We start from the raw sequence: 14,722 nt of genomic DNA on the forward strand, positions 1-14,722 counted from the left end.
GCTCCCGGCATGACAATGCAGCTTTTGTGTCCTTGGGCAAGACACTTAACCTACCTTGCCTGCTGGTGGTGTTCGGAAGGATTGGTGGCGCCAGTGTTCGGCAGCCTCACTTCTGTCAGTGTGCCCCAGGGCAGCCGTGGCTACATAGTAGCTTATCATCACCAGCGTATGAATGTGTGTGTGAATGGGTGAATGACTGTTGTGTTGTAAAGCGCCTAGGGGGGTTCTTGAACTCTAGTTAGGCGCTATATCAAATACAGGCCATTTACCATATATTTGACTAATGGTTAAATGTGTTTGATGATCAGAAACATTTTGTGTGACAAACATGCAAAAGAATAAGAAATCAAGAAGGGGGCAAATAGTTTTTCACATATGTATATGTGGATATGTATATGTGGATATGTATATATATATATATATATATGTGTTCGTATATATGTAGATATGTATATATATGTATATCTGTATATATATGTATATATGTGTCTGTGTATATATGTGTGTGTGCGTGTGTGTATGTATGTATGTACGTACGTATATGTATTGTGGTCCCCGGCCGGGACGCCCAGGAGGAGGAGAGGAGGGCTTGTGCCTCCTCCAGACCGCGAGGGGGCGTCCGTCCTGGTTATATAGGGGACCACGGGTACAGGGCATGGAAGCCCAGCCCTGTAGGGACCCGTGGACACCGCCAGGCGGCGCCCCGATGCCGGTTTACCCTGTGTGGTCTTTGGCCGGGGATGGAGCCCGGCCGGGACGCCTTGGAAGACCGGAGGAGGGCGTGTACCTCCTCCAGACTGAGTGGGGCGTCCGTCCTGGTTAGGCAGGGGGCCTCGGGTACAGGGATTGGAAGCCCAACCCTGTAGGGACCCGTGGCCACCGCCAGGCGGCGCCCCAGTGCCTAATTATCCCGGGAGCCCGGCACTTCCGCCACACCAGGAAGTGCCGGGGAAGACTTTGTGTGGCGCCCAGAGAGCCACCAGGAAAGCAGCCGACACTTCCGCCACACTGGGGCGTGGCTAAGGAGAAGAGGCCGGAACACCTGGGGCTCATCCGGGGCATTATTTAAGGGGGCGCCTCCCTCCAGTCAGTGGTGGAAGTCGGGAGGCAGAAGACGGAGCTGGAGAAAGGACAGGAGGCGGCCAGAGGAAAGGCACAGTGACTGTGGGCCCTGGACTTTTGGGGGATTCGGTGCTGAAGGCACTGGGGTATCGTGGAGTGCACGAACTTAAGAACTTGTATATATATTGTAAATAAACAGTGTGTGGTGCAAAATATGTCGTCCGTCTGTCTGTGCCAGGGCCAGCTTTCACAGTATATATATGTTGACATGTGTGTATATATATATATATATATATGTGTATATGTAGATATGTTTATCTGTATATATGTATATATGTTTATATATGTTTGTGTGTGTGTGTGTATATATATATGTCATATGACAGCAACACTCATAACAGTGACAAAACAGTTACATTGACAATCATGTTACGTTATTTTTAAAATGTTTCCTTTTCTTTTTCATAACTTCTTTAACACACTATTTCTCCTATTTATCTATTTATCCATTGTCCGCAGAAATCCGCGAACCAGCGAAAAATCCGTCATATGTATTTAGATATTCTTACATTTAAAATCCGCGATAGAGTGAAGCCGCGAAAGTCGAAGCGCGATATAGCGAGGGATTACTGTATCACGGATTTTTCACTGGTTCGCGGATTTCTGCGGACAATGTGTCTTTTAATTTATGGTACATGCTTCCTCAGTTTGTTTGCCCAGTTGATTTCATACAAGGGACGCTATTGGTGGATGGCTTAGAAGCTACCCAATCAGAGCATGTATTACATATTAAATAAAACTCCTCAATGATATATGATATGCTTCCCGCGCGGTGCTTGATTGTTTGCTTTTCACTGTCTCTCTCACTCTCTCTGCCGGACGGAGGGGGTGTGAGCAGCTAGGCTGTTTGCACAAAGGCTGTTTGCCTAGAGGATACGGACGCTCCTCTACAAAATGCCACTTTATCGCGGTGCTTCAGCATATTTAAAAGAATGTATTGATTTTTTGATTGTTTGCTTTTCTCTCGTTCTCTCTCTCTGACATTCTCTGCTCCTGACATGCATTCTTTAAAGAGGAAGATATGTTTGTATTCTTTTAATTGTAAGAAAGAACTGTCATCTCTGTCTTGTCATGGAGCACAGTTTAAACTTTTGACTAAAGGGTGTTATTTCATGTCTAGAGGGCTCTAATAATGTTAACAGTGTGGGAGAGTTAATAAGGGCTTAAAATATATAAAAATAACCATACAAACATATGGTTTCTACTTCCCGGATTTTCATCTATCGCGGGGGGTTCTGGAAGGGATTACTGTATGTATATATATATATATATATACTGTATATATATATATATATACTGTATATATATATATATATACACACATATATATATATATATATATATATATATATATATATATATATATATATATATATATATATATATATATATATATATATATATATATATACACACATATATATATCCCTGGGTTGGCATTACTGCTCAACAGTAGACAGCAGAGACGGAAGTCTGTAGGAATGAGCATCCAAACTAATGACATGTCTGACTTGAAAGCATTATTTGTGTATTACACCAGGATCTTTACAATACTTTAGGTTGAAATGTCACCTTTTTCTGGGTCAAGAATATTTAAATTTACTGTTGTTCTAAAGGTCATAGTGTATATGCTATTGTGTTAATATTGTGTAGAATATTGAGCATATGTGCAAAGGAGAGAGGAAAAAGTATTTTACCTTACAAAGTAATCATTTCTAATCAACATCAGGTGCTGCAGTATTGACAGAAAATATCCTTCAGCTTCTGTATCCTTTACCATATTCAGCACCATATTAAATACATCTTGAATATCAGTAAATTAAAGTTAAGGACGTACAACTTTAAAATGCAATACGGAGAAAAAACAGCCTAAATATATCAAACTAAAAACAATGTTGCATGCATTGCAGGGCTTACAATAAAATATATTACAGTAATGTTCTTATTTCAGTTTACTTCATTACCTACTGTATGCTTCTTCAGCAAGACGCTTTTTCTCCAAGTACACACTGACATAGAGGTCATGCAATAAAATCTTAAAGCAATAACTCTGAAACCAAATACTCTAAACAATTTCTAAATAACAAGTCTATATTTTTATCTCTGATTGATATGTCATGTGTCTGTAGTTTACAACTTAAAATACTTCATTTTTATTAATAAAAATGTGGTATTACTACAACAAAGTACAGAAAAACATTTATATATTAACAAATAAGTAATTATTTGTAAAAACATTCATGGATGACAAGAGCAAAAGCTAAAAAGGATATTCCAGTTCAGATTTAATATCTTCAAGACGATGTGAGAATTCAATCATGTCCTCCTCTTTGTGCTCTTCAAACACTTTAAGCTGAATGTCTAATGCCTCATTTTTAATTGTATTCAGATGCTAAAAATGACAAAAATAAAGGACACAAAACATTAAAAAATGTTCTTCACATGGTAAACATCTTGGTTGAAATAAAGAAAACTACAAAAGTAATTACACAAATATCAGCAACAATTTCTTCTTAAAGGAATCCAGGTAAATTTAAAGTTTTCAGAAATTAAAAAAATTATTCCTATAGGAATACTCATTAAATATGAATACAGAAAGAGAGTGTACAGGATACATACTGGCAATATTTCTTTCAGTCCACAGCGCATAAATTCATTTCTGATGTGAAGTCGAAAGTCCAAGTCATCAGGAGAAGTAACAAGAGCATTGATGAGCTGCATACAAGCTACCTATAATAGAGAATATTCATAAAACAGACCTGAGGCAAGCTTATCATTTTGATAATATACTGTTCATGTAAAAGTTATTTTATATTTATTACACTGTATATTTACCATATAATGTATGCAGAATGACAATAACGTCATTTATACAAGCATGCACATCTCTAATGACTCTGCTCTCCAAATGATTGAAGAACTATGCTGGACTTGAACCTCATCACTCTTGAATGTACTCTTAACCTTCCAGGATGATAGTAGTTATGATGTATTTATTTCTGTCAAGTTGTTCAAAATTCCCTATACTGGTCCCATTTATGTACAAAAAGCAGTCTAGCTACTGAAACACTTTAATATTTCATCAATATTTTTTGACATTCTGCTCATACACCAATGATTCCTCACTTTATAAAAAGATACACGTAGCTGCAAAACACCCATCAACGACTGTTAATCTCACTGCCTGTCTCAGTAATCAGTCTATCAGTACATGGGGAAGTTTAGCAGCTCAATATTGACCAAGTATGTCATTATTTTATGTATAAACATTTTTCCTTAGTTTTATTAACTCTGAAACTCTTAAGCTTGAATTCATATTGGATGATAATTTCAAGATTTTATTGTAGACAGCTGTTTTTTAATCACATTTTCTGAATTCTTAGGAGAAATGCATTAATTCATATGCTCAAAAAAAGCAAAATCATGCACTTTTTGCTAAAATATTAATGCTTATTTCAAGTAAATTCTGTGTACAAGATACACAGGAAAGGCATGGTCCCATAATTTTTGTACTTTTTAATTGAGATCCACCTCTCACTCTTATTCATTGGTCAAGAACCTTGTTGAATGGATAATGGAAATGTGGATCATGCAACACAAGTTAAGTGACAATTTTTTGCATTATCTGCTGAAGTCTAGCATTTTTTATTTGTTCACATTTAACTAGAACATTTTTTATGCACTTTCACCACAAAAAAAACGTGAAAGTAAACATTTTTTCGCGGCCACAACTCCAAACTACATGGAGTAACATTTAAAAAAATAATTTTGATTGAGTAGTCATTTAAAAGAACAGGTGGCAAAAATGTATTTACCTGTGTGGCTGTTTTTCTATTAAATTGTCTTCCTTGGTTTGTCAATAAAGATCAAACCACTAAAAAGCTAATGGTTGCATCTTGAATTTTATATTATCAGTGTCTTTGCAAATGTCATTTTTACACTCACCCAACTTGAACTAATGATGAATCAACAGTTCTAAGAACAGCAAAAGCAAAAACTATTTGGAATTTAGCACGTTTGTTTCCTTGAATACTGATAAACTTATCCCCAATTCCTAATCCAAACAAATTTTTAAAAGTTGCCACTTTACCCAGTTGCCTCAGCAGTCTGCTATAGAATCTTATGAACCTTTGTGAGTAGAAAGTCTGCTTAAATTCTGTCTTGAGTACCGTTCCCCTTAACACTAGAATTACCAGAGCCTACGAAAAAAACTTGTACATTCGTACCACCTTAAAACGCTCAGCGCCTCTCCGTCAGCAACTGTCGTCCTTTAAATGTGTTGATAAGCAGCAAACAGCAAGCAGCCTGCTATCACACCCCCCATCCCGCAAAGTTTTCTCAGCTCAAGTCTGTTTACCTGCGTGTCAGTTGCTTACAGTTGTATGGAGTGAGAAGTCAAGCAAAATGACACCTTTTATAAATACTATATCGTTATTTGGAACACTTACATTTCATGTGTGTTCCGTGTCTACAACGATTTATGTAAACACATCGTTAAAACAGAAATGTTTTTTCATGTTTTAGTAATAATTGACAAAATGTAGACATGAAGTGTTTAATGTGTGAAGCCTGAATTCCAAATATCAAAGAAACACTTTCACAAAAGGTACAAATATAACAGAATAAATGCGCTTCCATTCACAAATACAACTGCAGAAAAAGCACCCAGCATTAGGGTGCAACATTGACACGCAGTTGCTACGACAGCTTCGGTGGCGCAACGGTGTCAACCGTTGACTGGTAATCAAAGCTTCACGGGTTTGAACCTGGACGAGTCCGTTTTGAGAAGTGAGCTGCTTGTATTCTTACTATTTTAGAATAAAAACATATATTTGATTCCAGTCTGTAACAGCCGGTGTAATTTAAGATACTTGTAAAGGTTAGCTTTTTTTTTTTTTTTATTCAGTTTTATTCTCTCAGCCACGTTCATGATCCCAACTCACCATCCCCCGCATTAGACACTGCTGTTTTCACACAGGTGCTTTTTCTGCAGTTAAATTTTTTGAATGGAAGCGAGGATACAGTGCGGGGAGAAAACTGTGCGGGGTGGGGGATGTGATAGCAGGCCGTTTGCTGTTTGCTGCTTATCAACACATTTAAAGGACAAAAGACAATGATGGGAGGTGTGAAGTATTTTAAGGTGGGACGAGTCTATGCGTTTTTTCGTAGGCTCTGGTAATTCTAGTGTTAATTTTCACCAATGTCCTAAAGTATATGATTAATTTCTAATGAGAGAATTTGAAGGTTCAACTTTATCAGTGTCTTTCTGAAGTTGTGAATTAGGTTCCCAGGTAGGCCTCTATGTTCAAAAATAGAGAGGTTTAATTCTTTTAGATTTACAGTATTAATGCCCATGCACTTGGATGATCATTCTTGCACAGACTGTTGCAGTCTCTTAATTGTAATTAACTACCATGTATTTTCATTTGTTTTAAACTTTTTTTAAATGACATTTGAATAAACTTCCCTATAATTTATTATGTATTTAAATGATCCTGCATTACACTTTCATAAAATGTGTCTTTGAATTGTATTCGTATGTGCTTTTAAGGAAACGTTAAAACTGTGCCCTATGAAAGATGCAATAAAAAGGAAATGAGGACTGAATTGGAAATACAGTTCAAATTTTATCAAATCCCTAACTAAGACTTAAATATATTTTAATCATAACAAAGAATCAAAGAGTGATACTGTGTGAGACAACAGACACAACATGGATTAGTTGTGAGTCTGTTCAATTTACTTTTTATTAACAGTCAACCGTTAGAAAGATCTGTGAAAGCCGATTTCGCAAAACGTTGACTCAATGAAATAAAATATCAGCCCACTTAATGTTTTTACAAAACTAAAACTTACAGAAACAATGCACTTTTCAAGAATAACTGCAGCAGGTAACTCACCTTAAAACACCACTTCCTAGACCAAGTAATACAAAGATGAAATCACTGTTAACATGAAAAATGACAGAACCAAGAACAATAACCTAAAAAAATTATTTTGAGACTCAATCATCTTTTATACTAGTTATGAACAAAGGATTTGTTTTTTCTCCACCCAGCATAGAAACCTAAATATGAAAGGTTTCACAATTAATTAATTTTTCCCACATAGATTTGTGACTTTAGAGTTGATAGGGCAGATGGGCTTGTGTGCCATAAATATTCTTATGGAGTTATTTACTCAAAGTAAAGTGATCTATGGGGAAGGGACAAAAAATAGAACAATCCACAATTTGACCTTCATGTATGTTCTAATTAAATCTTGTGCTGAGGTTAGCAACTATATTTATTATCAAGCAATGTGCAGACTCTGTCAGTGATTAATCATGTAATCGTTAAAAATGGAAAACAATTTCCTTAATCCAAACTTTTCTTTGACTGTTCTATGTTTCTACAAGTTGCCTAACATCCACTGCACAGCTTTTTACTTTTCAGATCCATGTAAAATTATTTAGTAGTAACGTATTTTGATTCGGTGTGGGCCTTCTTGATGTTTTCACAAAATTACATCTATTTGTTGTGAACTAGAGAGCCCTAAAGCATAAAGTTCCAAACAATGACTTAAAATACCCACTACCACTGACCCTAAATACTGACAAACAAGTCTGAATCACAAACCTAAAATATGAAGTCAAAAACACAGAATAATGTCAAAAATCCAGTCATTCAGAAAAATCTAAAGCAATAAAAACAGGAGAACTCACACTACAAGCACAATCAATGTACCATGAGTGACTAGCGGTTTTCCTTAGCTTTTATAGAGCTGAGGGCAGTTACAGTAGAAAGTTAAATATAAACAAAAAAAAGGCAACAAAAATGAGGTATTTTTGGATATTCAGAGTTAAGTCGAGACCATATAATGTGGCAAAAAACTCTGCAAAGAAATGATGTTCCCTTTTTCTGTTCATGATTTTCATAAATAAGATATTAAGACGTGGCTAAAACATTGCTGGCACACAGCTCAGGTGATTTGCATCTCAGCTGTTTGCCTACAATGTCGTCGTCTTGGTGTCAATAGACTGTGACCTTTGGTGTGCACAGAAACACACTAGGTAAGGGATGAGTAGCTGCTCTAAGTGAACAAGCTTAAGTACCTTGAGACTGTCTTCACGAGTAAGGGAAGATGCAATTGTGAGACACAACAAGAAATAAGTGGAAAAACAGTTTTACTAATGTACTATTTTACTGTGTTGATAAAACAGCAACTATATTCATAGACAAGGTTCTTAATATACCAGTCAGTTTATATATCCCCATTCTCATCTGTGGTCACAAGGTCTAGGTATAGATTGACAGAATTAGATCACAAGAACAAGCTACTGAAATAAGGTTTCAGTGCAGCTACTAGCAAACATCATAGGTTCAGATGAGGGAGGTCATATTCCACTAATATGGTAAAATTCTATGGGCAAATAACAAAAGCACAAATGATCTGGATAACAATATAAACAACAGACGGGTTCAGTTTGCAGATGATGCTAAACTACAGTAGGTGGAAAGGCAGATAATGTTGAATCAGCTGAATCATTATGGAGGGACCTAGACAGCATACATTAAATTTCATGTGCCACAAATTTTCCTAACTCTGTAAGTAAAGGTATTACATATAGGAATTTCCAACTTGGAACAAAAAAAGAACAATCTATTGATTTCTAGAAAATAAAAGTGCTAGATTTGAACATACAAATGGTTGGTATGAAAACTGATAGTACACTATACTAAAAGGACCTAGGAGTCATAATGGACTCATCACTATTTATATCAAGACATCAGGAAGGCTAATAGTATGTTGGTTCACACAGTACAGCACAATGTGTAAAGTACTGGTCGAAGGTTGACATGCATAACCTAAATGACACTATGGTGATGGTCTCACCTGGAGTACTGTGTTCAGTTTTGGCCTCCATATTATAAAAAAGACACAGTAGTGCTAGAGAACGTCCAGACAAAAGTGACTAGGCTGATTCTAGGACAGAGGTATGAGCAATGAATGAAAACTGAAGGAAATGATAATTTTAAAAACGAAGTTGACAAGTTTACAAAAACCAAGATTAAGGCGCACCATGACTATTAGTATTTTTAAAAAATGAAGAGAACTAATACAATGAATCCATGAAATAACTTTAAAATAAATTATTATAAAAAAACACGGCAATATAGTTGGACATTTAAGAGCAAATTCTACACAAATGCTTTTCTTCACACAAACAGCCACAGAAAAAAGGAATAAATTAGCTTGTGTGTTGTCGAGTACCACTTCAGGGACCATTAAATATCAGCTCAATGATATTTTAGAGAATCAGGAATAGGAACTGGAATACTTTGTTGATATTAATGGCCTGATCTCATCAAAATTGTTGTAATGTTCTTATCTTTACATGAAAAAGTAACAAAAAAAAACTTATTTTCCTAAATATACCATGTTGGTGTTTGAACTGTACAAAGAACAAACATACACACACTGAGCTTTATAAACCATCCAAAAAAATAAAAGGAAAACTTTGAAAACACATCAGATTTCAATAGGAAAAAAATCATACTGTATATCTATACTGATATGGACTGGGTAATGTGTTAGGAACGAAAGGATGCCACATTGTTTGATTGAAATGAAAATTATCAACCTACAGAGGGCTAAATTCAAAGGCACCCCAAAAATCAAAGTGAAAAAATGATGCGGCAGGCTAGTCCATTTTGCCGAAATTTCATGACAGCAACTCAAAATCGTACTCAGTAGTTTGTATAGCCACCATATGCGTGTATGCATGCCTGACAACATCGGGGCATACTCCTAATGAGACGACAGATAGTCTCCTCCCAGATCTGCACCAGGACATCACTGAGCTCCTGGACAGTCTGAAGTGCAACCTGGCAGCATTGGGTGGACCAAAACAATGTCCCAGACTTGTTCTATTGGATTTAGGTCAGGCGAGCATGGGGGCCAGTCAATGGTATCAATTCCTTCATCCTCCAGGAATTTCTTCAAGATACCTAATGGCAGTCAAGGTGCCGCTGTCTAGCCTGTAGAGGTCTGTGCATACCTTTTTGGATATGCCTCCCCAGACCATCACTAACCCACCACCAAACTGGTCATGTTGAACGATGTTACAGGCAACATAGTATTCTCCATGGCTTCTCCAGACCCTTTCACTTTTGTCACATGTGCTCAGGGTGAACGTACTCTCATCTGTGAAAAGCACAGGGCGCCAGTGATGAACCTGCCAGTTCTGGTATTCTATGGCAAATGCCAATCGACCTCCATGGTGCTGGGCAGTGAGCACAGGGCCCCATTAGAGGACGTCGGGCCCTCAGGCCACCCTCATGAAGTTAATTTCTGATTGTTTGGTCAGAGACATTCACACCCATGGCCTGCTGGAGGTCATTTTGTAGGGCTCAGCCAGTGCTCATCCTGTTCCTCCTTGCTCAAACCTTCTACGGCCCCCTCCAGCTCTCCTAGAGTAACTGCCTCTATCCTCGAATCTCCTCCATGCCCTTGAGACTGTGCTGGGAGACACAGTAAACCTTCTGGCAATGGCATGTATTGATGTGCCATCCTGGAAAAGCTGGACTACCTGGGCAACCTCTGTAGGGTCCTGGTATCGCCTCATGCCACCAGTAGTGACACTAACCTTAGCCAAATGAAAAACTAGTGAAAAAACAGCCAGAAAAGATGAGGAGGGAAAAATGTCAGTGGCCTCCACCTGTTAAACCATTCCTGTTTTGGTGGTCGTCTCATTGTTGCCCCTCTAGTGCACCTGTTGTTAATTTCATTAACACCAAAGCAGCTGAAACTGATTAACAACCCCCTCTGCTACTTAACTGACCAGATCAATATCTTAGAAGTTTCATTGACTTGATGCTATACTCTGATTAAAAAGTGTTTCTTTACATTTTTGAGCAGTATATATTAATGACATTTGTTGACTACAACAACTTACTGCTAAAATCATTATATTCAGAATGCTTTCTTAATTAAAAAAAGCATCGGGACAACATTACCTACATGTATACATACCACATATAATAATTACTTAATTATTGCAACAAATAATGAAAATCAAGTTTCAGCCAAGCCCCAACATATATATATAAAAAAAAAAAAACCTCCTACAATCACAAACACATAACCCTCAAACACAGTAATGTGCACAATTTTATTTCCTGCAAATGTTATCCAATCTTGCAGCCTGCTGTAATTTTTTACAGTATCTCAGATACATTCTGGGGCTGTCATGATCCAAGATAGTGCATTATAAATATACAAGAATCTGGCTGAATCACACTGTTTATTCTTCTTACCTTGCTGCCTGTTGATTAGCCACTGTCATGCTTCATATTGCTGGCATGACAGCAACATTACATAATTAAATAAATGTAACACCTATTAAATTGTGGGTAAATAATGGATAAAAACAATGGGTATGGCAATCAAAGGTGGGGTTTCTAGAGCAGGGACAAAAGAATATAAGTGCACTTACATAATATATGTCTTCAAAGTATTCTGAGTGGTAAAAATTAAAGTGCACCTTTGACTTGAGGCACCAGAGATTATAACATATTAATAAAGTGAATGCACACATCAAAGGGTTAAATGATAAAGGCTGATATAAACACAGACTTTACCATTTCTTTAGGCATTCATACTTGAAAAAAATAAAATATATTAATACATTTTTGTGATGCTTTTCTTGCATGTTTAATACAGAAGTACATAGTAACACAAGTTACACAAAAAAGTGTAATTAAGTAACCTTAGATTTGTTTAATATACAGTGGAACCTCGGTTCATGACCATAATTTGTTCCTGAACTTTGGTCGTAAACCGAGTTGGTCGTGAACCAAACCAGATTCACCCATAGGATTGTATGTAAATACAATTAATCCGTTCCAGACCGTATGAACTGTATATAAATATGTAAATATACGTAAAGATTAAGCACAAATATAGTTAATTACACCATAGAATGCACAGTGTAATAGTAAACTAATGTAAAAACATTGAATAATATGGACACAAAACACCCAGGCTCCCTGCTCAGCTACACGAGCTGGCTCGCTCGCGCTTTCTCTCTCTCTGTAGCACACACACACACACCCTGCCTCCCTTCCCTGTTAGCTGCCCGCGCTCTCTCGCTCGCGCTCTCTAATCTCTCTGTAGCACAAGTCAGCACCATGTGCAGCATTTTTTTTAAAATGAGTTTTAAGCACTGTGAAAAAAAAAGGAACATTAGAACAAATCCGAAGTGCATGTAAAAACCAACCACAAGCAACCAAAAAAGTAACAAGATCATGCTATTTTAGCCTTACATTCCGATCGCTGTAAACACTTTTTATAAAATGAGTTTTAAGCACAGCGGAAAAAAAGGAACATTTGAAAAAAGAGAAAAGTAAACATTGCAATAATTCACGCATACGAACTGAAAAATTAACTTTTGAAAAATCCGAAATACAAAAACCACCAAGAAAACTAACCTTGCATGAGTCGAGTTCTGGCATGAAGTGTTTTCCTTCAGGGGTTTACTCTCTTGTGATTTCTTGGGTTTCTGGTGTTTTTAGCTGTTTAGCTGGTGGGAGCAAAGGCCTCATGCAGCCATAAAAGAAAGTTCTTGTGACCCAAAACTTTCGTGTTTGCCCTCCACATTACTGGCAGTCTGGCTGTGTTTACATTGTGCTGCTTGAAAGCACGAGGGTTCTCAAATTGGTAAATGAGTAAACTGGTAAACAGTTTTTCCACCTCTTCCAGCACTTGAAGCCTCTGCCTGGTTAACGCTGTAACTCCTTTTGCAATATCACCTGCTTTAATAGATTCTTTCTGCTTTAGAATAGTCGAAATCATAGATTTTGACTTCTTGTACTCTGCGGCAAGATCAGTAACACTCAAAGTTTTCAATAATTTCTTTCTTTACTTCAATTTCAATTTTCTTCAAAACTTTCTTCTCACCACTCTTCACTTGCTTAGAAGCCATAGTTAACTGCAAAAGCACACAAAATACAGTAGTATACAGGTAAAGCACGCACTGAGAACAATAAACCAGCCAGGCAGCAGGCACGTGGCTCCTCTCTCTCTGCTGTAACCCCCTCTCCCCTGTCAGTAGCAGGCAGGCAGGCACGTGGCTAGCTCTATTTATTTCTCTCTCTCTCTCTTAGCAGCAGGAAGGCACGTCTGACTGAGAACAATGCAACACGTGCAGAAATCATAGGCGCGCACAAACCGAAAGGGAAACTGACTTTGTTCGTATACTGAGCGTGTGGTCATGAACTGAGGCAAAAGTTTGGTGAACTTTTTGGTCGTGAACCGAGTTGTACGTGAACGGAGACGTTCATGAACCGAGGTTCCACTGTATGGGCAAACACTGACAAGGTAAAAAAAAAAATGTATCAACAAAATTACAAGTTTGCTTCTGACCAGATATAAACATTTTCAAGCTGAAGATGTCCGACAGTATATTCCTCCTCATGACAGTCATGGTAATAAAAATGAAATAAAATAAGACTATATAGAAAATTGATAATATTATTTTTAAAAAGTTGGTTAACACCAATGAAAAACCTTAAATAAAAGTGCAAAAACTGCATGTTAAGAAGGTGGACATACAGCGTCGATGGGCAGGATGCACAGCATTGCCATCTCACAGACCCAGAGTCTCAAGTTCAATTCCTGTGGCTGCATCTATGCAGTGTGCATGTTCTCCTTTGTTTATCTGGGTTTCCCTCCTATGTGCTACATGGGTTGATTAATAGTCCCTTATTTTCTCTGTGTAAGTGTGGGTATGTGCATGACTGGGCAATGTAATGGAAGTGGTAACTTGTCCAGAGTGAAGGAGGCCTAAGTAAAGTTTAGAATGTTATTTAAATGTTAAAAAAAAAAAAAATCTCTTATGCATTCCATTTTTATGATTATCTTTATTAGTGGTAGTAAAGGGCTGAAAAATTATTTTCAAACATTGACATAATAAATAGTATATTAAATAAAATCAGTCTTAACTGTTCTTCACTAATTGTCCTGAATACAATACTTGCATTCATTATTATCATTGCTGTGATTTTATTATGCAACACAATTAGTTTGAGATGTATAATAAACATCTCATTTCTGACTGTACTGGATTAAGAGTTGAACCTACAACAGCAAAACCAAATAAATATCAGAAGTATGTTGAGTTGCAAATATGGTTGCCCAAACCAAATCTTTAAGGGGTGGAGTCAGGAATGGATTCATCTGATGGCACAAAATAACCAACACAAACTCACTCAGAATAGGGAACCCATGGAAACTGGTTGTTGGTTTGTGTAATGTACCGACTTGACTGGGGAATGACCAGGAAAAATGACAAAGCAGAAATGCCTACATACATAGAATTGGTTCTGGACCTGAAGTCACTCTTCTCATCTGGATTTTCCCCAATATGGATGATGCTTAAAAGATAATGGTAAGGTGCAACAATGCAGTTTGTGCTAGTGAATAAGGGGGTCATTATGACCACACAGCTGTAAGCACATAGCAGTAGTTCATATGATAATTCAGCCATTTCACAGACATTGCACTTTGTGTTCAAAAGAGTACTGCCCTATGACTGTTTAAGTACTACTGGAAAACTTCA

At 37.2% G+C, this 14,722-nt stretch overlaps 1 protein-coding gene across 2 annotated transcripts in view; it reads right to left on the bottom strand.

Moving 5' to 3' along the window:
* Window positions 1-14,722, bottom strand: part of LOC120523740 (protein diaphanous homolog 3-like) — a 933,584-nt gene that overhangs the window by 574,540 nt on the left and 344,322 nt on the right. For both annotated transcript variants that reach the window (XM_039745314.1, XM_039745313.1), the window contains exons 10-12: window positions 3,742-3,852; window positions 3,396-3,514; window positions 2,820-2,936 (exon numbers count right to left, since the gene is read on the bottom strand). In XM_039745314.1, coding sequence (XP_039601248.1) covers window positions 2,820-2,936; window positions 3,396-3,514; window positions 3,742-3,852 — 347 coding nt within the window. The remainder of the gene's footprint in view (window positions 1-2,819; window positions 2,937-3,395; window positions 3,515-3,741; window positions 3,853-14,722) is intronic.

Source organism: Polypterus senegalus, chromosome 2 (assembly GCF_016835505.1).
Source record: "Polypterus senegalus isolate Bchr_013 chromosome 2, ASM1683550v1, whole genome shotgun sequence".
Taxonomy (NCBI): domain Eukaryota; kingdom Metazoa; phylum Chordata; class Cladistia; order Polypteriformes; family Polypteridae; genus Polypterus; species Polypterus senegalus.